The sequence below is a fragment of the Bos indicus genome, chromosome 5 (assembly GCF_029378745.1).
Source record: "Bos indicus isolate NIAB-ARS_2022 breed Sahiwal x Tharparkar chromosome 5, NIAB-ARS_B.indTharparkar_mat_pri_1.0, whole genome shotgun sequence".
Lineage (NCBI taxonomy): Eukaryota > Metazoa > Chordata > Mammalia > Artiodactyla > Bovidae > Bos > Bos indicus.
In genome coordinates, this window is record NC_091764.1 from 83782014 (window position 1) to 83808917 (window position 26904).

The following is a 26904-nucleotide window of genomic DNA, read 5'->3' on the forward strand; positions in this document are numbered from 1 at the left end:
CCTCCTACAGTTTGTACCTGCCTCATATTGCAAAATTGCTACAGGTTGCGTTCTACCCATTGACAGATCTTGTTTTGTATTTGTTACAGAATAATGGGGAAACTGAGCTCTGCTTGAGAGGTTCAAAGTCTGAGAAAGCATAATTTATATATTATAGGTTACAGTTTCAACAGGCAGCAGGAACAAAGACCATCCCCCAACTTACTGTTAAACAGTAAAGAACCAGGAGGACTGGCTACTACGACTAAGGCTGAAGTAACAATCTCTCTTAAAGCTCATCTACTTCAGGCACTAAACTCTCTTTAGGTCTTTCACTCCATGAGATTCACTTGTTCCTACCTTAGAGTATTTGGCCAGGATTTGATTTTCGTGCTTTGTATACTATGGCAAAATTCTGCAGCCTACATCTCTAACTAAACAAATTGATCTTATTCTAGTATTTGTTTCAATCAGCAAGTCTTTTGTTTCACCAAAGAAATGCAACTATTTGTTTCACACGCAAATATATTTTTATTTCTAACCATTCAAAATGCATACCTGCTTATGGGCAATTAATTACAAAATCCTTTTGTAGGTCTCTGAATACCCGCTCTTGTATTCTACTTGCCTTGGTTCAAGATTGCTTACAAAGTCACCTGAAAGGCACTAGAGAAATAGGAGCTCTGGAGACAGGCTGCTAGCTTTAAATCTTAGCCTTTCACTGACTGTGTGGTCTTGAGCAAGTTACTCAACCTCTCCGAGATTCCTATCTTCCACTTGTGAAATGGGAATAATAACACCAACCCTATAGGTTATCATGAAGATTAAAAGAAACCATATGTATAAAGTTCTTGTAGAATGTCTGTGACAGTAAGCATTCAGTAAATAATACTCTATTATGACTACTTGGGAACTCATAATGATTAAGTGTCTCAACATGATACACTCAAGTCATCTTGAAGAAATACTTGGCTTAGCTGTTTGGTGTCACCTATATTTATTCAAATGATTACTGTTTTCTTTAAAATGTGAGTAAATGTTCAGTTCAGTTCAGTCGCTCAGTCATTTCCGACTCTTTGTGACCCCATAAATTGCAGCACACCAGGCCTCCCTGTCCATCACCAACTCCCGGAGTTCACTCAGACTCACATCCATCGAGTCAGTGATGCCATCCAGCCATCTCATCCTCTGTCGTCCTCTTCTCCTCCTGCCCCCAATCCCTCCCAGCATCAGAGTCTTTTCCAATGAGTCAACTCTTTGCATGAGGTGGCCAAAGTACTGGAGTTTCAGCTTTAGCATCAGTCCTTCCAAAGAAATCCCAGGGCTGATCTCCTTCAGAATGGACTGGTTGAATCTCCTTGCAGTCCAAGGGACTCTCAAGAGTCTTCTCCAACACCACAGTTCAAAAGCATCAATTCTTTGGCACTCAGCCTTCTTCACAGTCCAACTCTCACATCCATACATGACCACAGGAAAAACCATAGCCTTGACTGGACGGACCTTTGTTGGCAAAGTAATGTCTCTGCTTTTTAATATGCTATCTAGGTTGGTCATAACTTTCCTTCCAAGGAGTAAGTGTCTTTTAATTTCATGGCTGCAGTCACCATCTGCAGTGATTTTGGAGCCCCCAAAAATAAAGTCTGACACTGTTTCCACTGTTTCCCCATCTATTTCCCATGAAGTGATGGGATCGGATGCCATGATCTTCGTTTTCTAAATGTTGGGCTTTAAGCCAACTTTTTCACTCTCCACTTTCACTTTCATCAAGAGGCTTTTGAGTTCTTCTTCACTTTCTGCCATAAGGGTGGTGTCATCTGCATATCTGAGGTTATTGATATTTCTCCCAGCAATCTTGATTCCAGCTTGTGTTTCTTCCAGTCCAGCATTTCTCATGATGTACTCTGCATATAAATTAAATAAGCAGGGTGACAATATACAGCCTTGATGTACTCCTTTTCCTATTTGGAACCAGTCTGTTGTTCCATGTCCAGTTCTAACTGTTGCTTCCTGACCTACATACAGATTTCTCAAGAGGCAGGTCAGGTGGTCTGGTATTCCCATCTCTTGAAGAATTTTCCACAGTTTATTGTGATCCACACAGTCAAAGGCTTTGACATAGTCAATGAAGCAGAAATAGATGTTTTTCTGGAACTCTCTTGCTTTTTCCATGATCCAGCGGATGTTGGCAATTTGATCTCTGGTTCCTTTGCCTTTTCTAAAACCAGCTTGAACATCAGGAAGTTCACAGTTCACATATTGCTGAAGCCTGGCTTGGAGAATTTTGAGGACTATATTACTAGCATGTGAGATGAGTGCAATTGTGTGGTAGTTTGAGCATTCTTTGGCATTGCCTTTCTTTGGGATTGGAATGAAAACTGACATTTTCCAGTCCTGTGGCCACTGCTGAGTTTTCCAAATTTGCTGGCATATTGACTGTGGCTCAGATCATGAACTCCTTATTACCAAATTCAGACTTAAATTGAAGAAAGTAGGGAAAACCACTAGACCATTCAGGTATGACCTAAATCAAATCCCTTATGATTATACAGTGGAAGTGAGAAATAGATTTAAGGGCCTAGATCTCATAGAGTGCCTGATGAACTATGGAATGAGGTTCGTGACATTGTACAGGAGACAGGGATCAAGACCATCCCCATGGAAAAGAAATGCAAAAAAGCACAATGGCTGTCTGTGGAGGCCTTACAAATAGCTGTGAAAAGAAGAGAAGTGAAAAGCAAAGGAGAAAAGGAAATACAAAAACATCTGAATGCAGAGTTCCAAAGAATAGCAAGAAGAGATAAGAAAGCCTTCCTCAGCGATCAATGCAAAGAAATAGAGGAAAACAACAGAATGGGGAAGACTAGAGATCTCTTCAAGAAAATTAGAGATACCAAGGGAACATTTCATGCAAAGATGGGCTTGATAAAGGATAGAAATGGTATGGACCTAACAGAAGCAGAAGATATCAAGAAAAGGTGGCAAGAATACACAGAAGAACTGTACAAAAAAGATCTTCATGACCCAGATAATCACGATGGTGTGATCACTGACCTAGAGCCAGATATCCTGGAATGTGAAGTCAAGTGGGCCTTAGAAAGCATCACTACGAACAAAGCTAGTGGAGGTGATGGAATTCCAGTTGAGCTCTTTCAAATCCTGAAAGATGATGCTGTGAAAGTGCTGCACTCAAGTGATGGCATTCATCTGAGATGACCTGAAAGAGGCAACACTTGAAACAGGTGCTAAATCACAGGTGCAGATGAAGAAGCCAGGCAACTCTGGGCAAGAGAGTTTATTCCTGATTCTTTTCCTTCCTCTCTGACTATTCCACCTTGGTCCCATTCTTGGATTAATCTTCTTCCTTCCAATGCATAAAAATTGCTATTTGACAGCGTTCCACCCTTGACCCACTTCTCTTCTAGCCTCTATGTCTGTGGAATTCTCTCAGACACTCACATCATGTATGCAGTTGACTCTCAAATGTAAACCTCACAAGCTTCAGATCCAATTATCCAAGGGTGTCTCAGGTGTTTCCTCCACCCTCCTGGCACCTCAAACATGTCATAGTGAAATCTGTCTCACGTTCTCCTCCTGTATTCTCTATTCTTGTTGGTGGTATCACTCTCTGCCCAGTCACCCAAGCTAAAGACCTGAGAGTCATTCCTATTCTTTCTTCTCCCTTATTTAATGCAACAAATTGGTCTTCAATCCCATAAAATATACTTCTAAACTACTTCTCCCTATCATTCTCTATCTTCATTGCTACTTCCCTAGGGTCTTTTATCTTGACAATGGCCATATCCACCCAACTAATATCCTACTTCAGCATCCCTCCCCTTCAATCTATTCTCCAGAATATCATCAAAATAAATGTTTTACAATGCAAAAGTGACACAAATTATAACCCTTCAAGGACTCCTAACTGCCACCTGTACAAATTTAAATCTCTCTGTAGGTCATACAAAGTCATCTGTGATGAGGCATTTTCTTACTTTCCACTTTAGGCTCCCAGGTAGCCAAACCACCTGCAATGCCCCTAATACCTTTCTAATTCACACCACTGTGCCCTTGCCCCACCAACCTCCTCTGACTGAAAATCCACCTGCTCTTTTTCTCTTTAACCTGGCTTTACTTTCCTGTTTTTGTGTCAAGATTCTTCCCAGTAGTCTTTCCTCTGGAAAGACTGCCAAGGTACTTTTCCTATAGATGCCTAGAATACCGCATATGAACCCCTTTCATAGCATCATTACACTGTTCCATGAACCCCTTTCATAACACTTATTATGCTGCTTCATTTATCTTCTTGTCCATCTACTGTGTACATCCTGGGGCAAAATGCCTGTTTTCATCCATTTTTTTCAACAAATACTCACTGAGTGCTTACTGGGTGAACGTGGTACATTAGATTTCTGATTTCATGAAGTTTCTATTTTAATGATGTGTCTGGTAAAGGTTTACAAAGACAATAAACATATTATTAAGACAATTTTGAACCCTGATTAAGGCTATAAAGAAAATAAAATGCAAATGCAGACATAGAGAACAAACATGGATGCACTTGAGAAAGGAGAGAGTGGGACAAATTGAGAGAATAGCCCTGAAACATATACATTACCATATGTAAAATAGACATCTAATGGAAAGTTGCTATTTAACACAGGGAGCTCAAGCTGGTACTCTGTGACAACCTAGAGGGGTGGGATGAGGTGGGAGTGGGAGGGAGGTTCAAATGAGTCTCTTCCTAGTCCCAAAAGATGAGACCAGGCTGATAGCACTGAAGATGGTGATGATTGTCCACATTCAGGAAATATTTTAGAACAGAACTTGCTATTGGACTGGATACAGAGAGCAATGAGAGTGGAGGACCAAGGATATGTCTTAAATTTGGGGTTCAATCAACTGGTGTACCGTAGTGTCATTGACTGAGAATTGTGAAAAATAGAAGAGCGTCTTTGGGGCAGGTGGACATTAAGATGTATCAGACTGAAACAATCAAGTTTAAGACAAATAGTTTAAGATATCCAAGGGGAGTCATCAATTAGGCAGCTGGATTTTTGAGTCTGGAGCTTGCGATGAGAATGAAGGTGGCAACATAAATTTGGAAGTCATCAACATAAAGACGATATTAAAGCCATAAGCTTAGATGAGATCATCAAGGGAGAAAAAGTAGGTAGAGAGAGGGCAAGCACGTGTTTTGGGCAGGCTGTGTTCATATTTATAGTCCTAGCACTTAGTCTTGGCAAAGAGCAGCCCCTCAATAAAATGCTGATGAGTACAAGACTAATTCTGGGCTAGACATTATTAGAAATTAAATTATATAAACAGAAACTAAATAAATCATATTAACAACAAAAGTAATAAATACTCAAAACTCATCACTTCCTAATTGTTTTACTACATTTTTCTATTCTCTGTGCTCTTGAGATTAATTATGTCTGTTTAGCTTCCCAACTCCGTGTTCAGTCATGTTGCATCAGTAGCTTCAAATTGGTGGTGGTGGGAGTGTGTATGCCATGGAAATTGGCAAGCGCTGCAGATCAGGGCAGAGAAGGCAATGGCACCCCACTCCAGTACTCTTGCCTGGAAAATCCCATGGATGGAGGAGCCTGGTGGGCTGCAGTCCATGGGGTCGCTAAGAGTTGGACACGACTGAGCGACTTCCCTTTCACTTTTCACTGTCATGCATTGGAGAAGGAAATGGCAACCCACTCCAGTGTTCTTGCCTGGAGAATCCCAGGGACGGGGGAGCCTGGTGGGCTTCCATCAATGGGGTCGCGCAGAGTCAGACACGACTGAATCGACTTAGCAGCAGCAGCAGCAGCAGATTAGGGCTTGGTTTACTACTTTGTCAACTCTTAGACTCAAGACAGTGATAGAGAAAACGTTAATCATGCAGATTAAATGTGTCATGTCTATAGTCATCATATTGTGAAGAGCACAAAAAATTCAGGAAATATTTTTCTAGAATGTGGAAATTATCTGGTTTAGTAAAGAAGTTGTTCATATCGTTGATGAGTGAGTGAGGTTCTAACAGATGTCTTCATTGCTTCACTTTCACCTTTAGTTATGAACGTAATATTACAGAACATTAACATAGCAACTCATAACAAATAAAAAAATAAACCAACATTCATGTAGGAATTACACTTGTAAATTAATTGCAACCATAGGTTGGCAAGGGATAAAGAGTTTGGCAAAAAAACAATAAAAGCATTCAGTGAGAATCAACTGACTACGTGGAGTTTGGAAAATACTGTAATTTTATTGTTATGTGTAAATGTGTACTTTGCTACATACCCTTTAAAACAGTAAAAAGTATACTGAACTATATACATACACACAAACATACATGCACATATTTTCCCCAGAGAACTAGTTAATGGTTTACCAGCATCCTACTTCTTACATACAAATCCAATAGGTATATGGTATTACATGCAGTATTAAAATTATTACATTACTGTCTATTTATGGGAAGCAACTAAAATATTCACAGCAAATTCATGATCAAAATATTGATGAGCTATGTCATTTGGATTCCAGTAAAATTAAAATGGATCTGTCAAATATCATAAAACCCAGAGGTTGAGGGCTATAGCTTCTCTTTATTTGCCTGAATTTATGCTTGATAACTGATATTTTTTCTTTCCCACACAGAAGTCTTAGATAACTTAGAAAAAGAACAGACTGAGAAACTGACTTGACTTTTTTGAAAGAATTATCTACTTGTGAGCCATTTGGACCTGGTTAAACCATCTACGGAGAAGGCAATGGCACCCCACTCCAGTACTCTTGCCTGGAAAATCCCATGGACAGAGGAGCCTGGTAGGCTTCAGTCCATGGGGTCGCTAAGAGTCAGACAGGACTGAGTGACTTCACTTTCACTTTTCACTTTCATGCATTGGAGAAGGAAATGGCAACCCACTCCAGTGTTCTTGCCTGGAGAATCCCAGGAACAGAGGAGCCTAGTGGGCTGCCGTCTATGGGGTCGTACAGAGTTGGACACAACTGAAGTATCTTGGCAGCAGCAGCAGCAGCAAACCATCTACACTTTCATTGAGCAATACAATTATCCACTAAGCGCATGTGGCTATTTAAACTCAAATTTTAATTCATTAAAATTAAGTAAAATTTGAAAATCAGTGTCTTAGTTAAACTAATCACATTTCAAAAGCTCAATAACCACACAAGGCTAGTGGCCACCATTCTGGGCAGCACAGATTACAGAACCTTTCCATCATCACAGAAAGTTCTGCTGAACAGCACTGATGAAGAAAATGCTTTCCACATAGACGTGCTTCATTATTAACTGAGTGATCAAGTTTTCCCCTATTTTTCTAAGCTGAGAAGTTAAAAAGAAGTCAAGAATTTAATATTCAGGAGAAAGGAAACCACCAATAATTGGGCATTTGAACATATTTAGATATTTAGTAAACAACGTTGGGACATCTTTCTTGGGCATGCATCCTTCTATGTATCACACAAAGCATTTGTCACCCTCACAAGAGGTATATAATATCTTCACTATATAAATGGTGAGGATGCTGGGGTTTGCAGAAGCTCAATACCTGCCCTTCAGACAAACAGGGCAAAGTTTAACTTTGTGCTCGGTTTCAGGTTCCAAAGCCCAAGTTCTTCTGGCACCATGAACCTCTCTTCTCTAAACAAAAGTCACGGATAGTGAATAGAAATGTTTCATTTTCCTCTGGATATTGGAGAGGCCATTATGCAGAGAGGCAATAAAACAGGGGATTGTGGGCACTGACTATGGAACCCTGGCTCTGCCACTTATGAGCTATGTGACGTGAGCAAATTAGTGCTTCTTGTGCCTCAGTTTCCCTCTTTTCTGAATGGCTTTATCACAGTTTCCATCTCAAAGGACCATTTAGCAGTTAAATAAATTAACATTTGTAAAACACTGAAACAGAGTATGATACCAAATAACTTCTACAAACGTGCTTGCTATTATTATTAGGGTAGATGGCATAAAGCAGAAATAAATCCATGTATATTCTACGGCCAGGTAACAGAACTTGAAACTGAGGGGCTTCCTTGGTGGTCCAGTGGTTAAGAATCTACTTTGCAGTTTGGTCCCTGGTCCAGGAAAATCCCACATGCCCCCGGGGTACCCAAGCCCTTGTACCACAACTACTGAGCCCGTGTGCCTAGAGCCAGTGCTCCGCAACAAGCAAGCCACCATAACAAGAAGCCTGAGCACCGCAACTAGAGAGTAGCCCCAGCTTGCCGCAACTAGAGAAAGCCTGGGTGCAGCAACACAGACCCGGCGCAGCCAAAATAAATAAATAAAAACCTTGAAACTGAATTCAGTCATGTCATTCATTGAAGACCTGAAGAAGACTTTAATTAAGACAAAGCATGGGCTGAGAGTGTCTGCCCACACTCATGCAAAAATGTGGACCTCTCAGAAGAGCTTTCTGATGAAGAGTATGATTCAAAATCATATAGTTGTGGTGAGTGGTGCCCATTTTCAACCAGGACATGAAATAGAATTACACTTCATTAGTGGAAAATCACAGAGACAGGTCTGGCCTTCTATTGTACTTGTTATTCACCTATTAGTAAAGGAAAGAATAACTGAAAGCAATAGGTTTACCTCTTGAACTTAAAATATGTTACTTAACCTGTCAATTATTTTCAAACCATACCCTATGATACCCATAATTTTAACCTGGAAGCTAAAGGAGGACAATAATAGCTGTCATTTACTGCTCACCTCTTTGGTCACCTGATTCAAACAGCCAACTCACTGGAAAAGACCCTGATGCTGGGAAAGATTGAAGGCAGGATGAGAAGGAAATGATGGAGGATGAGATGGTTGGATGGCATCACCGACTCAATGGGCATGAGTTTGAGCAAACTCTGGGAGATGGTGAAGGACAGGGAAGCCTGGTGTGCTGCAGTCCATGGGGTCTCAAAGAATCGGACACGACTGAGCAACTGAACAACTGCTCACCCAGTAGGCTGCAGGGGTTCTCCGTGCATTGTTACCAACCTGCACAAAAACCAGGTAGAGGTAGGCACCAATACCTCCGTGTTTCACTTGAGAAAACTGACACATGAATAACTTTCCCAAGGTCAGCTGGACAGGGGAAAACAACACCTTAATGCAAGTCTCTTGGTCTTAAAGCCAGAGCCCACAACGTTCTGTCACCATAAACAGCATGTGAAACAATATGAAACAGGAGAGAAATATGCGATGTGTCTATTTCATTACCTATGTCTCAGGCAGAATTTCTAAAACATTAAAAAAAAAAAAAAAACACCACAGGCTCCAGAAAAATCATTAGCATTACTATCTAAAATCACAATAGGCTCAGAATTGTATGGACCGGATCACCAAGAACCTGGGTTTGATATGTGTAGCCCTTTATTTTGCAACCTCATGATCAGGAAAATCAATGCTGTCTGTCTGAATATATTAGGAAATAGTACCTCTGTGTTTCTGCAAATGTGAGTGCCAGGAGTAAATGCAAAGTTGGTTTGGGGGTGAGGGTGGAAGTGGTTCTCCCCGCTGGAAAATGCCCCGCATTAGCAGCATGTCATGCCAACCTGGTTCCCGCCTCCTCCATCTCATTCCAGCTCTCTTTTGTGTGCACTGTTGCCTCACCCCTTGTCTCCTCTGTGCCTACCAGTTTGGCATTCTGATGGGCTGGCTTCACTGGCTCCCAACCCTCCCACTTTGTTCCGCAGTCTGAGGATTGACTCCTACACCCTGGCACAGTGCTTGTTTCTCGCTGCACTCCTGGTAACCGAGCTCGCTGGCACTGCCCCATGACCCCCTCCTGTGATCCACTCTGCCCAGCAGACCTGTAAACACAGCCTGCCATGCCAAATGCTGCCCCCCCACCCCACTGCTGGCCTCAGAGAGCCAGGCCCTGGATGTCACATCACCAGTCTACAGTCTCTAGAGGACCTGTGGAATTCAGTTGGGCTAGTTTCAGCCCCTGAAGGCTCTGCCTTGTCTATGCACACTGCAAAAGGAAGTACTATTCTGAGTGAGAACACCAACTCACCAAGACTGGTAGGAAGCATGCTGGCAGAGTTGACTGCCTTCTGGGCACAGAACACGTCCACCCTGGCACGGTAACCAACGGCCATTCCAGAGGCCCAGACCCTAGGTCCCAACAGAACTGCCTACGCCTCCAGTAGAGACCCTGCCGGGCTCCTGGGATTCCTGCTATCTTAGAAGCATTTACAATTCTGATCTTTATATACCTGGTGAAGCCAAGAAAGAAACATGCAGAAGTGCCCAGTGCTTCTGCTCATCAGAGCCAGATCATACGGGGAGGTGCCAGGAGGAGGATGGGAGGGTAGGAGCCAATGCTACATTTCCTACCTCCTGCACCTATGAGACCCCTTCAAATGCTAGGTGGCTGGGTTATGACTTTTCCTGGAACAAGGCTTCAATTCACATGACCCCTGAAAGATGACTAGGAGGACAAGAGTTGAAGGGAGTTTGGGATGTGGGGGAAAGGCATTTCAATCTGTAGGGAAGTTGGGACAATATTAGTGAAGGACCTGAAAGGTCAGGGTACATTTTAAAAAGAAAGATTAAAGGGAAACTGGCATGCTGGAAAGAGAGACAGAGAAAAGAGAGATGCAAGGAGGATGCTGGCAGAGGCCAAGTCATAGACAGTGTTTCTCAGGCCACTGAAGAATTTCTTATTTTTATTTTAACCTGATGGAAATGGGAAACAAAAGGCTTTGATCAAGGGACTAACGTGAACAGAAAGATTGCTCTGTTCATCGTGTAGAACTGAACTAGGTGTGGTGGAGGCAGAAGGCAGTCCTACACGGTGGATGTGGGCGTGAGCTGTCTGCTGTCAACTCTACCCCAGACCCACTGCCTTCTCCCCAGGCTCTCATGACAGGTGGTTTGGGAATGATGTTTTACACTCTCCCGTGCCCACAGGGTCTCAGTTTAGATGATACTGATGAGAGGCCCTTGTGCAACAGGAGGAAAGTCGAAGAGATATACTATGTTTCTCCAGCCACGTCAGCAGAGAGGAGGTTCATATTCGCTTCCAGGCAAGCCCCTGCAAGTCAGCCTCTCAGCAAGGCAGACTGCTGAGCCCAAAGGCATTCAGGCTTTCCCGAAATTTCAAACGGTCAAGATTCCCTTAAGGTTGGTAGCTATTCCTAACCTCGATTGCTCCAGCTTATGTATCCAAAATTATGTGTGCTTCCAATCTCCTAGGTTAAATCCTTCCTACTTGAGATATGTAGAGTTTCTGTTTTCCTCACTCAACCTCAACTGTTAAAGTCACTTAAGAAGTTTTTGCAGTATTGGGAGTAAGAAATTATGAGGGCTTGATCTCGGGTATAGGCAGTGAGGATAGAAAAAAAAAATTAGGATGAATTTAATATGGATTTAAGGAGTGGCATTTGTAGGGTATTGTTATTAATTGAATAAGGGGAATAGGCGAGAAGAAGGGGTCAAAAATCACCACCGAGTTTGTGGCTTTACGTTCGAGCAATCTTGTTAAATTTGCCATCCAGTCCATGCAGCCAAAGGGGTATGGACACCAGGCTGCCCCAAGTGGCAGCTCTATCCAGGCTCCTTTCCAGACTGAAGCCAAAGAAGTGAGGAAGTCAACAGACTGGTGGTGAGGAAGACGTGCCCTTTTACAGGATGGGAAAATGTACACCCTGGATGCTAAGGGCCATTGTAATGGCTTATCATCTTTTTCAAAACTGCTCCAACTTGTTGCGGAGCAGAGGAAGTCAATTAAGCCAAGATCTGTCCAAATCTCCCCCTAAAAGAAGGGGCAACAGCCAAGCAGCTGGGGCCAGGGTGAGGGCTGAGTGACAAGGATGAGCAGGAGCTTCGTACTGGAGACTACAAAGGATACGGAACACCAAGGAGGCAAACCAATTCATAAGCCACAGGGCAAAGTTGAGATTCAAATATCAAAGAGAGAAAGCTCAAACACTAAGCTATGAGAAGATCAGGTCACAGGAGACAGCGGAATCAGAGACAGAGCAGATGAAGAGCATATAAAGTAAAGCTGTAGATGCTTGGAGAGGGTGGGTGTTGAAGGGGGCATTCCCACCAATATCAAGAAGTCAAGGTACATCAGGGGAGGGTAATGATGGTCTCGGCAGCTTGTGGGAGCGGGGCAGATAGTATTTTCCTTGTCCATCTTCCCATTGAGGGATATTCTGTTTACAAGAGGACAAGGCTTAACCATAGACAAAGGTCACTGACTACACCTTCTGGAATGACTTCTAAAGTGCCTTCTAGAGAAGCATAGCTGTAAGGGTATCTCAAATGCCTTGAAAAGGAGGTGTCTGAGTATAGACTTTGGAACATGAGAAGGCTTTAGGATAACTACTCAGCTTCCTTAGTGACAGCTCCTCTTTGAGAAATTATGATCCATTAAATTGTAAGGTTGTTGAGACAAGGTTCCTTACTGAATCCCTAATGCTCCCACAGTGCACAATAAATATCAGTTTAGCAGATGAAGATAGAATGGCAGATTTCAAGATGCTGGGCAGCTTCATCCAGTGGGCTAACCACAATGTTTATCCATGTGTCCATCTGTGAGGAAACACTCAAAATTCCCACTTAGGAACACCCATATCAGGAATACCACTCCACAATTAGAATGGGATCAAGAATGGCCCCTTTCACCATCTTCTTCGTTTCTCAATAACTCCTCGAAACAGCCTCTGGGGATAGCTCCCAAAGCCTGGAGTATCTGCTTTACCAAAGGAGGTGAAAGTCTTGACTGGGGATTCCCCTGAGGGCTGAAGGGGGAGGGTTTCTGTAACAGCACTAGACTCCTGCCGGTGCCAACACCAGGAGCACACCTCAGGACCCAGGTTCCCTGCTATCTGGCTTTGCAAGTTACCTAAAGTCTCTATATCTGAGCTTGTCCAGTTATAAAGTGGAGTTAGTGGTGCCTCATTCAAAAAACGGAGAGATCTAAATAATGTTTGTAAGACACCTGCCTTAATACGTGTCCACTAAAATGTTCCAAAGCTGCATTCTCTTCCAGAATTCACCTCCGGATTCCAGTCTCAGAGACTAGCCCTGCTTGCTCGCATCTTATTACATTCACCTCATCTTCTCTCCTCCCTCATCTGCTCCAAATCTCAATGCTGTCACAAAGCTCTTCTCCTAATCTTCTGATATAAAGTATCCTATATCAACTTGGCTCCAAGTAGATGGAAAAGCAAAGTCCTAGCTCCCTTCAGGTGGGAACCATCAGAAGGTAAATTTCTGCTGGAAGTTTTTGTTCAGTGGCTCTCAGTCTCTTCAATTCAAATGCCTGGGGCAGAAGGCAGAGCAAAAGGACACATGCAACTACTTTAAAAGGAAGACAATTGTTTTCCAGAAAACACTGCAGCTGTGATTTGCATTTTAAAGGAAGTAAAGCAAACACTTTAAATTCCCTCCCTAGAAAAGCAGAGTTCTGCAATTAATAGAACTTACAAATACAGATGGTAGAGACCATGTGCTTAAGGAATTAGTTAAGAATGTGCAACTGCATATGGAAAGACTGAAATTTTTCTGAAATTGGTTTTAAATACCTTATACAATAAAGGGACATTGCCAACACATACGGCATGGTGGAGGGAAAAAAAGGCCCACTGATGAAAAAATGAAAAGGACTCGAACAAGCCATTTCCTTTTGTTGTTACCACCACAGAGATGGCTAGTGTCAACTGAATATCTTCTCTACTCCCTCTTTACTAAAAAACTCCCTACATTTTGAAGGGAGCCTTAAATAGAAAACTGTATTTCTAGTCCCTAGGGATAGGATTGCACAAAGCAGAAATCAATGGGTGGAGCTTATAAGAAAAGCTCTTTAAAGGAGACTCGGCTAGTAAACACCCTTTTATCCTTCCCTGCAGGAGCTCCAGCATCCATCTTATGACAATGAGGCAATCCTGAAGATGGTGTAGAATGGAACACAAGTCTGGGACAGTGACGACACTATTACTACTTCACATTACCCCTGGACTCCTTTCCCCTACACTTCTTTTAAGGGATTGAGAAAGAAGTTCCTCATTTGTTTATTTGCTATTATTTTGCTATTTGCTATAATTTGCTATTATTTTGGCTTAAATGCAGTTCTTAACTGATACTCACACCTAGCTTAGGTTGCCATTAGTTTCCTTGTGCATGAGACCTATAATATCAGAAACATATGATTTTTTTCATAATTATATATGAATTCTTGCTTTAACTATTGAATAAAATTTATACCAATAATTCTAAGTGTAAGTTAAATCTAGTCTTTTGTTGCCTTTATAAAAGTGCCAGATTCTATTATAGATAGCTCTCTGCATTGGGTGGACACCCTCTGAAGACTGAGTCAAGAACCACGCCCTTAATGGGCAGGTGAAATAAGTGGCTATTTAGTATATCTTATTCCTATTGTGTTTTACACAATAGCATAAACATATATCTCTTGAAGAATTTCTAAGGATTTTCACCAACAGTGACAAAAGAAACACAGGAGTTAAAAAGTCCCCTCTTCATGCAGCTTCTCTTATTTGCACTATCCAGCTGGCCTGAGAACCCAGAAACGGGCAGTGATCACTTTGTGAAAATTCTTATGGATATGTCATCTGCTTCTCACTCTACTTTTCTGGTCTCTATTAGTATGAGAAGCCCCTGGGCACGGGAGGAACCAGGCAGATACTTAAGGAGAGAAGAGCCAGGGGGATCCTCCTCAGTGGTCTTAGGCTTGGCTCTCTTCTAGTTGTCTTTTGCATGTAAGAACTCCAGGAACATTGAGCATATGTTAAATTCAGGCCCACATGCATGAGTGTTTGTGAGAAGCACAAAATAATTTCATATAATTATTTCAACAATTTCAATAATTCTGCAGATAATTTCAGTAGTAATAAAATTCATTTCCTATATTTAATATTACCTGCTCCATGGTGCTAAGCAAAGTCTAGTAAGTATATAGACTTCTTGAGTGGTGCTGCATATATAAAATGTGATTCATGTGTATGTTTACAACCACAAAGACACATTAATTGGTAGCCTACGGAAAGACTGAAGTTCTTTTACGAATTAAATAGAGGCACTTGTGCTAATTCGCTGAAGATGCAACTAGAAACCCCAGCCTTCTATTCTGGGATTTTAAACCTGGTGCCTTCAGAAAAGAGCATTATCAATGATGTGAAGTCATATTTGGCTTCTGGTGAATAGCAGTGGTGTTTTCCCTCCTTAGATGCTCCTATGAGGTGGTGTGTCTTCCTGTGATGTCCCTGACAACACTAACCTTTCTCCCCTGAGAGCAGTGTGCATGCCCAGAGGAGGAGTTCCCAGGGGCTTCATACATCCCTCATCTATCATCTCCCTCTAGTCCATGGCCCCCGTGGCCTCCACTTTGATTTTAGCATCAACCCTATGCTTTTTCGATTTTCTTAAACTGATTCATGAAGGTTTTTTTATGTAAAATGATATAGAATGACCAAATTCTTGTCCACTACCAAAACAGAGGTGATTAAGAAAGGCCTCTGCACACCTGATGGTGCACCTCTACGGCAGGACAGGCAGGAGGCTCCGCACCCCTGGGCAGATCTGGGGCCTTAAAGGCCATTAGAGATGAGGGGTGGTTTGTCCCAAACACCGTAGTCACCACTCCAGGAGAATGGCAGACCTTGTAGAATCCTAAAAAGATAGAACACCTCTTCTCCATGGAAACTCTAATCCTCTCTGGAGAGTTCACGTTCTGTTGGAAATTCAAGACTTTGCAAACACCATAAGACATTCCAAAGTCACAAGGTGACTATAATGAGTGTTGGGCTTAGAATAATTAGGCCGGGGTGACAGGAGAGGGGTGGGACCTGCAGTAAGTGTTCTCTTTAATTAGAGTCCCAAATGATTTTAAGTGATTTCCCTACTTAACCAAAAAAAAGCAATAGCAGCAGCACCCCTCCCTCCACCATTAAAAGGAGAAAGATGGGTATCTTTAATTGAAAGTAAAGCAGCACAAAACTCTTTAATTATAGGCTCAAAGGGGCTTTGAGCTCATCTTGTAGCTTCTTGGCTTTCAGCAGGACAGTATTAAACTTTCCTAAAAAGATAAGACTCAACCTATTTTTAAACATACCCAAAGAGGGCATTCTAGTCTTCTGTTCTTTTGTTAGGGGAGTTTTTTTCCTTTTCTAAACTTACCACAGGTGAACTTCCCTATCACTAACCTGAGATATCACATTAGAGTTCAGCTTAGTTTGCTCAGCGGAAGTAAAGAGCTGGTCACAGTTAGCTGTACTTTCCTCTGTCCATCTGTATGAAATTATAACAAATTATGACAATTAATTAAGATATTTGGGTTTAAATCAATACATTTGGGGCTAGATGCCAATGAAATCGCTTACTGATTAAAGACTGCCACCCTTCCTTTTTTTTTTCATAACTTTTACTTTCTCTACCATGGGCTCCAATACTAACGTCTCTCCCTTTCCCATTTCTCTTCTACACACACACACAATAACAAATGTGCACACTCCCTCTTAATGTAAATTAAGAAATATCCCTGAAACTGCTAGTTAACATTTAGATCTTGTCCTCACTGTTCACATCCAGGGGTAATAGTGAAAAATGCAGACATTGGAGCCCAATGTCTCTGCTTAAATCCTAGCTCTGGGCCATGAGCATATTTTATCTCCCTATGTGTCTATTTTCTCATCTAAGAAGTGGAGACAATAATAGTATCTACCTTACATGAGTTACTACATTAAAAGCCCTTTAGAATGGTGCCCAGTACTCTAATTGTAAGTGCTATATATTTGTAGCTATTGTTACACCCTCCTTGCAGCAAAGTGACATTCAGAGGCATTAAATGATGCCTGATGTTCCAGTGGGCAAAAGTCTATGAAAGAAAAGGAGTAGGATTTAAGTTTAAGGGGAGTGAAAAAGCAAGAAGAGTGAGGTGAGAAATTTAAAGACCAAAAGGAAGTAAGACAGCAAAAGCTACAGGGAAAGAGTAAAGCAGACATTTAATGAGGGGAAAGGTAGGAAGAGAAAAATACAAGGGGAGGGGGGGGAGGTAAAAAGGAAACAAGAGTAAAAAGGTGGGCATGAAAAAGGAAGAAATGGAGCAATGAGAGTAACAAGAGACCAAACATGAGAAAAGACTCCACTTAGAGCCTGAGCTATCAGAAAAGGAAAGAAGTGAAAGAGAAAACAGAAATGTTGGAACAGAAGAGACAGGGAAGAGAGGGAGACGAAAGTGGTGACAGGAAGGCTTCATTTGCAGCAAGGCCTGTCTGTCTTTGAATTAGGGGAAGTTTACATCCAAAATTAACACACCTCTGATCGGCCAGACTTCCTTCCCAATTCTTCCTATTGCCTTAGATTCTGCCCCGGACTAGCTCCCTAAGGTTTGTCCTGGTAAGCTGTCTGCCTTGCGTCTGGTCCGCTCTACCCTCAAGGCCAAGACGCAGTCTTCACTACGTTTTCCCTAAATACTCCAACCATCCTTTTCAAGTGAAAAATTAGCTCTAGGGCAAATATTTACACCCTCTTCCTTCTCCAAACCGTCAGAAACCTATAAGGGGTGCTGGTATTTCATTTTTTTAAATTATTCACTTTGAAACATTCTCCGCCCCCCCTTCTTTTTTTTTGGGGGGGGGGGGTCTTATTTTGTCTAAACGATACAGTGCCGCAAGGGTATGCCGCTTTTAAACCTATTTGTCCTTCCCACCAAAGGAAATTAATCACCCAATCACTTGGAAACGAGAGGCTGGCTCTAGGTATAAAAAATGTGATCAGTATTTAACAAATACTTTTAAAGTATTATCATGATTAAATTGCCTGTTTGGTGCAAAATACGCCTCCCTCTTGGAGGAAGTCGAGAGACCTTAGCGGGCCCTCTGGGCAAACGGAGCGGACGGGCCGCGAGCGTCTGTTCACGCCGGGGTGAGCCTGGGCCGCCGCCGCCGCCGGAGTCACGAAGCCAGACGCGGCGCGTCTCCGCCCAGGACCCGGGAGACTGCAGCAACGCGGCCGCAGCCCCGGCGGTTCCCGGAGGCGGGGAGGAGACTCGACTCCCGCAGACACGTGACCTCCCGGCCGCCGCTTCCCGCGACCCAGACCCGTCCCCGGAACCCGCGCTCGGCGGGGCGGGCCGGGGGACACGTAGCGACGGCCCCGGTCCCTGCTGCGCCCGGGTGCGCGTGCATTTCAGCGTGCTTCGCCCCTTGGTTCACGTGCCACTGGCAATAACGAATGTTTCGGGGATCACCCGGGAGAATGCAGGAAGGAAAGACGTTGGGTTTGAAATCGATCTACTTGTATACAGACAGATAAACATATCTTCTCTCCATCCTGGCCCTGGCAGACGCAAGTGGCGGCAGCGGCGCCAGAGACCTGGGGGTCCCACAGAAGGCGCTTCCCCACGCTTCGTCTCCAAGGTCCCTGACCCTCCGCTGCGCAAATGCGGGCACCTCCGGGTAACTCTCACTAGCAGTGAGTCATGCTCCCGGGACGGCTCTGGGGAAAGGTAGCCCTGTTCCGCTGGCCTGTGCTTTCCCCGCGCCGAGCGCCGCGGCTGCAGGGCGAGCGCGCGCGCGCACGGGTTCCCCGCGCAGTGATGTGGCAGCCGCGGCAGGTCGGATCACGTTGCTGGCCCTGTGCTGGTACCCGTTGGAGACAGGATTAAGGAGGGAGGCTTTGGAGGTGCCAGCGGTAGTAAACGTGGGCTCTGCACACTCCCGGAGACGCTTATCACACGCGGGGGGAGGGGGCGGGGAAAGCACGCAGCGCCACCCGAGACGCGGAGGGGCGGCAGAGTTGAGCCCGCGAACGATACTGCTGCATTGCTTCTCCGCCGTCGCCCCTCTCTTGCCACCCCATCCTCTCCCCTCCCTCCCCGCCGCGTCCCTCCGGGAGCGCCTGAGGCCCCGAACGTCGTCATCTGCGGCTGTGACTAGTGGCACCGCAATTCCGGCAGCTGCGGGAAGTTTGGGTGGCCCAGGGACACCGTGTGGCCGAAAGACACTCGGGTTGCGACATTCTGTCCTAGTGGCTACAGTTGCATTTATCTTAAATCTTTCAGGGAGCGGATTTCAAATTGTCCCTTTTCGGGACAACCTCCAATCACGGCTATAAGGGGTTCCCCCCTACCCAGGCCGCCCAGCGGTGAGCAAACAAGTTTCCAAATTGTCCTCTGGGACTGAAGTTGACCCACCGCGAATTCTCTTTCTCTTTCCTTTCTCTGGTCCAAACCAACAGCACAGTCGGTGGAAAGGCAAAAAGCCACGTTCACGTTCCTGAACCGTCATGACGGACGGGTGGAGGGAGTCGCACTTCCGAGGCGAGGAAGCCCCGGCGGCCCCGCACCCCCGGCGCCCCCTCCCACTCCCCAGCTGACTGCACCGCCCTCGGGAAGATGAATAGCTTGGCTGAAGTTGTTTTTCCTTTCCGGTGGCCCTGATCAGGTGTCCCCGCCCCCTCCCGCCGTTCGCCTCCCCTCGCAGCCTGCTCCCTGCGCCCCCTCCCGGCCCGGCCCCTCCTCCCCCGCCCCCCTCCGGGCTGGACCGCGGATGGTACGTTCCGCACGTGAGCTGGGTGCTGGTCTGGCCGGCGACGCGCGTGCCCTGTGGCCAAACACTGCCCGGAGTGAGAGCAAACTACCAGCGCAGTGGGGCCGGCGCGAGTGTGCGTGCGTGTGTGTGCGTGTGTGTGCGAGAGAGCAAGCGCGGCGGGAGGGGGGGACCAACTGCTTCACACTTTCAACACTGCACTGAAGAGGGAGAGAGAGAAAGAGAGAGACTGGAGATCTACAGATCCCCCAAGATCTCCCAAAGCTACCGTCCCACAGATTATAAACCCCAAAAATCGAAACAGAGGAAACGGACAGCGGTTGAACATGGACGAAGGAATTCCTCATTTGCAAGAGAGACAGTTACTGGAACATAGAGATTTTATAGGGTAAGGTGCACGCACCCTTGCGAATATCTGTCTAGGCTTCAGTTTGATTTTTTTTTTTTTCTCCAGAAAGTGGTATGGAGCGGGCGAGGGCAGAGCCCCTCCCCGAATGGGTGCCTGATGCTGATTTCTGTTTTGCAGACTGGATTATCCCTCTTTGTATATGTGTAAGCCCAAAAGGAGCATGAAGCGAGACGATAGCAAGGTAAGTGTAGTTTCCGATGTTCCCCATAACCTGCCTGGGTAGTTAATTAGGGCCATTGATTTCACAGGGAAGCTCTGCCCGCAAATATATTCCAGCCTTTGAGCTTCCCCAACTGTGAATTTTAAGTGGTTTGCTGGATACTCTCAGGGGGAGATTAAACATCATACCTGAATTTAAATTGCATTTCAGAACAGCCCAGAGGAAAGAGGTGTCTTGGGCATAGTTTCTCACATAGTATTGGGGGGGGGGGCAGTATTGTTATATCCAGTAAGTGAATATTTAGCTTATCGTTTTTTCTATTCCATGACTCTCATATTTGTAGGATACCTACAAATTACCGCACAGATTAATAGAAAAGAAAAGAAGAGACCGAATTAATGAATGCATTGCTCAGCTGAAAGACTTACTGCCTGAACATCTAAAGTTGACAGTAAGATGCACATTTTTATTCTTTGCTGTTCTCGGGGGTCGTGTTAATAGCCTGGTACCACTCCCAAGAGATATAAGAATAAATGTAAATATCACATGCCTTACAACTTGTGCTATAGTGTAGAGTTTCCTGCAAACTCAAGAGTAGGTGTTCACAACTGAAGGCAAGAAATCATTTATAACCTGTATGGTGGAAAACTCAAGAAGTAAAGGAATAGTACTTCTTTCAAGTATTTGCTTAAGTTGCTGTGCCAAATGGAGAGCCAGTCAAGCCAAATGTATGTTTTTAAGTAACCAAGTGCTCCCTTCTTTTTTGCATCATTGCAGACTCTGGGGCATCTGGAGAAAGCTGTAGTCCTGGAATTAACTTTGAAACACTTAAAAGCTTTGACAGCCTTAACGGAGCAGCAACATCAGAAGATAATTGCTTTACAGAATGGTAAGTCAGTTCAGGGAGGCCAACCCACCCCCGATGAAGCAGGGCAACCCACAGAGGAGCAGTGTTAAGATTCTTCCCCCACCTCCACCTCCTTCCCAGGGCTCACTTTCATTTGTTAAATTGCTTACACTTTCCCTTCATTAGAAAGTGCCCACTTCCCGACGCATCCTAGAGGCTTCCAGCAGAATTCGGAGGAATCAGATTTTTATTTAAAGTGGTGGTTGCGCCCTCTCCACTTTAGTTTCTCAGCTGGGACTAGAGCGCCCCCCCTGCTTCCCCACCCCCCCCCCCCGCCACCCCCTACTCCTCCCACCCCTCGGCAACCGGTGGATAATATCATTCGAATACAGAGGAAAAACCGAGATCACTTTAGTCAGTGCAGGGCCCACGTGATAAGCAGATGTTTCAACGTCGGTATTTTTCTTCTTGCCTTCATTCCTCTGTTCCCTTCCCCCGCCCCCCACCCCTTCCTCATCCTAGGGGAACGATCTCTGAAATCGCCCATTCAGTCCGACTTGGATGCGTTCCACTCGGGATTTCAAACATGCGCCAAAGAAGTCTTGCAATACCTCGCCCGGTTTGAGAGCTGGACGCCCAGGGAGCCGCGGTGTGTCCAGCTGATCAACCACTTGCACGCCGTGGCCACCCAGTTCTTGCCCACCCCGCAGCTGTTGACTCAACAGGTTCCTCTGAGCAAAGGCACCGGCGCGCCCACGGCGGCCGCCCCCGCCGGCTCCGGGGCCGCCCCCTGCCTGGAGCGCGCGGGGCAGAAGCTGGAGCCCCTCGCCCACTGCGTGCCGGTCATCCAGCGGACTCAGCCCAGCTCCGAGCTCGCCGCCGCCGAGAACGACACGGACACCGATAGCGGCTACGGTGGCGAGGCCGAGGCCCGGCCGGACCGCGAGAAGGGCAAAGGCGCGGGGGCGAGCCGCGTCACCATTAAGCAGGAGCCCCCCGGGGAGGACTCGCCAGCGCCCAAGAGGATGAGGCTGGATACCCGCGGCGGCGGCGGCGGCCCGGGGGGCGGCGCGGCGGCGGCGGCGGCCGCGCTCCTGGGGCCCGACCCGACCGCTGCGGCCGCGCTGCTGAGACCCGACGCCGCCCTGCTCAGCTCGCTGGTGGCGTTCGGCGGAGGCGGGGGCGCGCCCTTCGCGCAGCCGGCGGCCGCCGCGGCCCCTTTCTGCCTGCCCTTCTACTTCCTCTCGCCTTCGGCGGCCGCCGCCTACGTGCAGCCCTTCCTGGACAAGAGCGGCCTGGAGAAGTACCTGTACCCGGCGGCGGCCGCCGCCCCGTTTCCATTGCTGTACCCCGGCATCCCTGCTCCGGCCGCCGCCGCCGCTGCCGCCGCGGCCGCGGCCGCCGCCGCCGCCTTCCCCTGCCTGTCCTCCGTGTTGTCGCCCCCTCCCGAGAAGGCGGCGGCCGCCGCCGCAGCCGCGACCCTCCTGCCACACGAGGTGGCGCCCCCTGGGGCTCTGCACCCCGCGCACCCGCACGGCCGCACCCACCTGCCCTTCGCCGGCGCTCGCGAGCCCGGGAACCCGGAGAGCTCTGCTCAGGAAGATCCCTCGCAGCCAGCAAAGGAAACCCTCTGAATCCGTGCTCCACTTGAGAGGGGACCAGGGTTCACGCGGAATAATAATATTAATAAGTTAAAACACCCTTAACGTTTTTAAGGGAGGAAGTGTAAGAGATGCACGACAGGCTTTAAAAAAAAAAAAAAAAACCAACACAACAACACAGGTGTCTTGTGTACATGTGGAGTTCCTGTTTTGCTCACCCCTCACCGCCCACTATCCTTCGCACACCTACATCCCTTTTTTCCCCCACCAGCTATCAAAGAACCTCCTAGATACCGATTCTTTTCTTTCTTTGAAGAACTCCCCATAAGTTGTTTGGCCTTCTTTTAGGCCACGTTCCATTCTCTTTTAAAATACAGAACCGAATTCTCGAGGAAGTGAGAACGGTCTGCTCTCTGAACCAGGGTAGGAGAAGGTAACGTGGAACCCCAGGTAGCTGGTCTCTGCCTGCGTCTCAGAGCTGTCCTGCCTGCTTTAGGAGGTTTTCCACAGGCACAAGGAGGACCTTTTCGAATTCGACTTACTCCAGTATTTTATAATGTTTAGCTTTTTTAAAGGCGTGCATTTGTCAAAGAGGAAGAGGTGAGAGTGCAGGCGCTCGCGTTGCAACCCATTCTGAAGTAGTTTGAGTGGTGTCTCTTACTTAGTACTTGCACTCGTTTAAAAGAGATGCGGAGTTGGGCCATGGTCGGAACTAAGTCAGGGAAAGAGATGGATGAGGAAGGCCAGAGTCATTCTCAGTACATTTGCTAGCACTTTATTGAGAAATTGACCGTGAATCTATTAACTCATCTTAATTTCATATATATAGATATATATGTGAAATTGAGTGCCTCTGTTCTTACCCTGTCATTATTTAATCCATCATGTTTCTAAGTTTGTATCATCTTCCTGTTAAAAAAAAACAGAATGTGCACTGAACTTTAAAAAGTCCAAACTGATTTATCCTATATTCTGTTAATTCACAAAAGTGGAGGAGGAAGGAATGGACAGTTCCTTTGGAAATGCAGTAAACATGTGGAATGGAGCCCTGTGAGGCCTTCCTATCTCCCAAGTCTATGTATTTTCTGGAGACCAAACCAGATACTAGATAATCACAAAGAAAGCTTTTTTAATAAGGCTTAAACCAAGACCTTGTCTAGATATTTTTAGTGTGTTGCCAAGGTAGCACTGTGAGAAATCTCACTTGAATGTTATGTAAGGGGTGAGACACAACAGTCTGACTATGAGTGAAGAAAATATCTGGGTCGTTCAGTCCGTTTGGTGCATTTGCTGCTGCTGTTGCTACTGTTTGCCTCAAACGCTGTGTTTAAACAACGTTAAACTCTTAGCCTACAAGGTGGCTCTTATGTACATAGTTGTTAATACATCCAATTAATGATGTCTGACATGCTATTTTTGTAGGGAGAAAATAAGTGCTAATGATATTTTGAGTTCAAATATCTTTGGGGGAGGACTTGCTGAAAAGTTGCACTTTTGTTATAATGCTTATGCTTGGTACAAGCTTATGCTGTCTTAAATTATTAAAAAAAATAAATACTGTCTGCAAGAAACCAGCTGGTTTAGAAAAGTTTAGTATGTGAAGATAAACTAGAAATCATCTTTATATTCTAGTATTTTCAGCACTCCATAAATTCTATTACCGAAAATAAATATTGCCACGCTATTTTGTGATTTTAAAATTCTTACTAAGGAATAAAAACTTTAATATATGTATGCTATGAGATCGTCTAATAATTAAAAAGGCATAAGGGATGCTTGATTAGTTGTAAGATATCTAGGAATACAGGGATGAAGGTCATTTAGGTTCTCAGATACCCAACTTTGTCTGTGGCTTGATATCACACATTTCAGATGTCTTGCAAGCCTCCAGGTTCTAGCTGTATCTACTTGCTTGTTCCCAATGTATCTACATGAAAAGTGCAAAAGAAAAACCTATCAGTCAGTCACCTAGTTTGTTTATGTCACACCCAGTTTTCTAATGCTTTCATGATTGAGGTGTGTTTCCCTTTTCATCTTTGACACCAGATAGCCTCTGATATATGGCCTGGTGTTTCTCTTTCACTGGGTCCTATATAAATACTGTACCACTTAGGAGTGGCTAATTTCTCGGTATATTTTAGCTTCTTAAGCTTTATAAAGTAAGTCTCTCGTGGGACTTTATTATGGAATTCAAGTAAGAGAAATAATTATTTCTAGACTTTTCTCAAGTTTATAATCAGATTTAGATTTGATACCAACTGTGTGAAGGATTGTCAATATCTAGTTTCAATAATGGTCACAAACCCCTTGATTTCTTAGAGGTATTGAAATAATAGTCAAAATTTATGAGATGTAGAAAAAGTGCTCCCTCTGCTGACTTTATGGCAACCAAACTGCAAGTCATAGAAAGTGGAGCCGGAAGGAAGCTCAGAGAACAGCTGTCCAGCCCCCTGCATTTTAAATAGAAATGAAGCCCAGAGAGATCAGATATCTGCCCAAGGTCACACAGCTACCTAGAGCGAGCACTAGAGGCCAGATCTGTTGTATTCCCCAGTCAGTGAACTCCTTCCCACTGCAGCATCTTGAACCAAATAAACCAAATTTGATTGGGCAGCATTCAAATAAGCCACAGGAACAAAGGAAACAAATATTAACATTGCAAAACTATGTAGGATTTTTGAGCATTTTAACTTATTGAACTTTAAAAAAATATTCTGTCTAAACCAAAATAAAGGAAAAAATAGCATTTTGAATACTTCGAGCTACATGTTAATGACATGTTGTAATAATCTGTTTTATAGCCAAAAGAGATGCAAAGTAAGTCAGGATAATAAAATGTTGGCATTTGTATAGTTTTGGTGTAATAAAAAACCTTAGGGTTAGATCAGATTTTAGAGATTAGATTTTTATTTCAAATGCCTTTATACTAGCATGGTAATAAGATAAAGCTGCTGAGGATAGAGTTGCAAAATAATATTATCTGTACTGCATCTGAAAAATGTTATTTTAGTCATTGATTTATTTTAATGAACCAAAAGACAAGTCGTCATAATTTGCTGAAGAGGATTCTATACCTATTGCTGTGAAGTTTAGCCTAGATCCTTTGTAGTATATGTGATTTTTCAATATATGACAAATACGAATCTTGAGTCAATAATGTTTTTACACATATAGTATTATATCAATTAATTTTACATACACAGAGCTCTTAGCAAAGTTCATATTGAACTGATAAAAATCCTTTCCTACCCCAAAGGACTAAGCACATTTATAAGGCACTAGGAACTATATTTTAATAGCTCTCAAAAGTATGGCTAGAATTTAGTTTCTAGCATTGTGAAAACTATTTCTCATTTTCTTCTCTGTTACTAACCATACAGTCCACAACTTTTGTTATTGCCCATTACCTGAGGTTTTTTCAAAAGTATGTCAAGCCTCAGGCTGTTCCTGCCCATGTCACAGGTCAATTCTGAACCTCTTCATGGGAGGTGAACTCGAGTAGAGATTCTGAGAAGACAAGGCTGTACAGACTAGGCAGGACTTTTTACTTTAGACAGAAATGAACAGAGCCCTCATGAGCAAATTAAGCCCATTGTAATGCCAAAAGTTGGCTATATTATTGTGATAATAGTGTTTTACTTCAGAGAGCAATCTGATGTTTTTCATTCAACAAAAATTCTTAACCTATTAGACCCTCAGATCAGTATTTAGGCCCACCCATTGTTCTAACTGTGCTGTTTTAAATAAGTCCAAATGGGTATACAGTGCATATGTGTGTGAAGTCACTTCAGTCATGTCCGATTCTTTGTGACCCCATGGACTGTAGCCCACCAAGCTCCTCTGTCCATGGGATTCTCCCGGCAAGAATACTGGAGTGGGTTGCCATTTCCTTTTCCAGAGGATCTTCTTGACCCAGGGATCGAACCCACGTCTCTTGCACTGCCTGCATTGGGAGGTGGATTCTTTACCACTAGGGTCACCTGGGAAACCCCCGTGAGGATGCGTAACTCCCCATACAGTGCATGCTTAAGTCCAGTGTAAGTTCCAGTTTTTCATAGAATTTAACAGGGGATTGACATGGAAAATTATCACATATTTTCTATGATTAGGATGGGATTTATACTAAAAAAACATGTGCAGCATGTACTTAAAAAAAAAAAAAGCTCCAGAAAAGGAATTGGACGTTTGTCTTAAAATTAGGTTTCTTGCACTTGTTCAGTGATTCCATATTGAAAACTCTGAACAAATGTAAAACTAAACCTTTATAAAAGTTGATGGTTTAAAATCTTGAACTAAGTGATGTCCAATTTATGTGACTTCAGGGAATGATATGTGCCCCATGAAACAATGATTGAGGAACAGAAGCTTCTGC

The 26904-nt window shown here is 44.4% G+C and overlaps 2 protein-coding genes across 2 annotated transcripts in view; one reads left to right on the forward strand and one right to left on the reverse strand.

The window, feature by feature from the left end:
* The window catches only part of SSPN (sarcospan), a 144239-nt gene extending 121643 nt beyond the window's left edge, over positions 1-22596 (reverse strand). The window contains exon 1 of the mRNA XM_070789931.1: positions 22479-22596. The gene's annotated coding sequence lies outside the window, so the exon portion shown is untranslated. The remainder of the gene's footprint in view (positions 1-22478) is intronic.
* Positions 19720-24271, forward strand: BHLHE41 (basic helix-loop-helix family member e41). Its single transcript, XM_070789930.1, has 5 exons — positions 19720-19903; positions 20042-20105; positions 20428-20535; positions 20862-20973; positions 21454-24271. The coding sequence occupies exons 1-5, from the start codon at positions 19842-19844 to the stop codon at positions 22563-22565; spliced, it is 1458 nt and encodes a 485-aa protein (XP_070646031.1). The 5' UTR covers positions 19720-19841; the 3' UTR covers positions 22566-24271.
* Positions 24272-26904: the final 2633 nt, after the last annotated feature.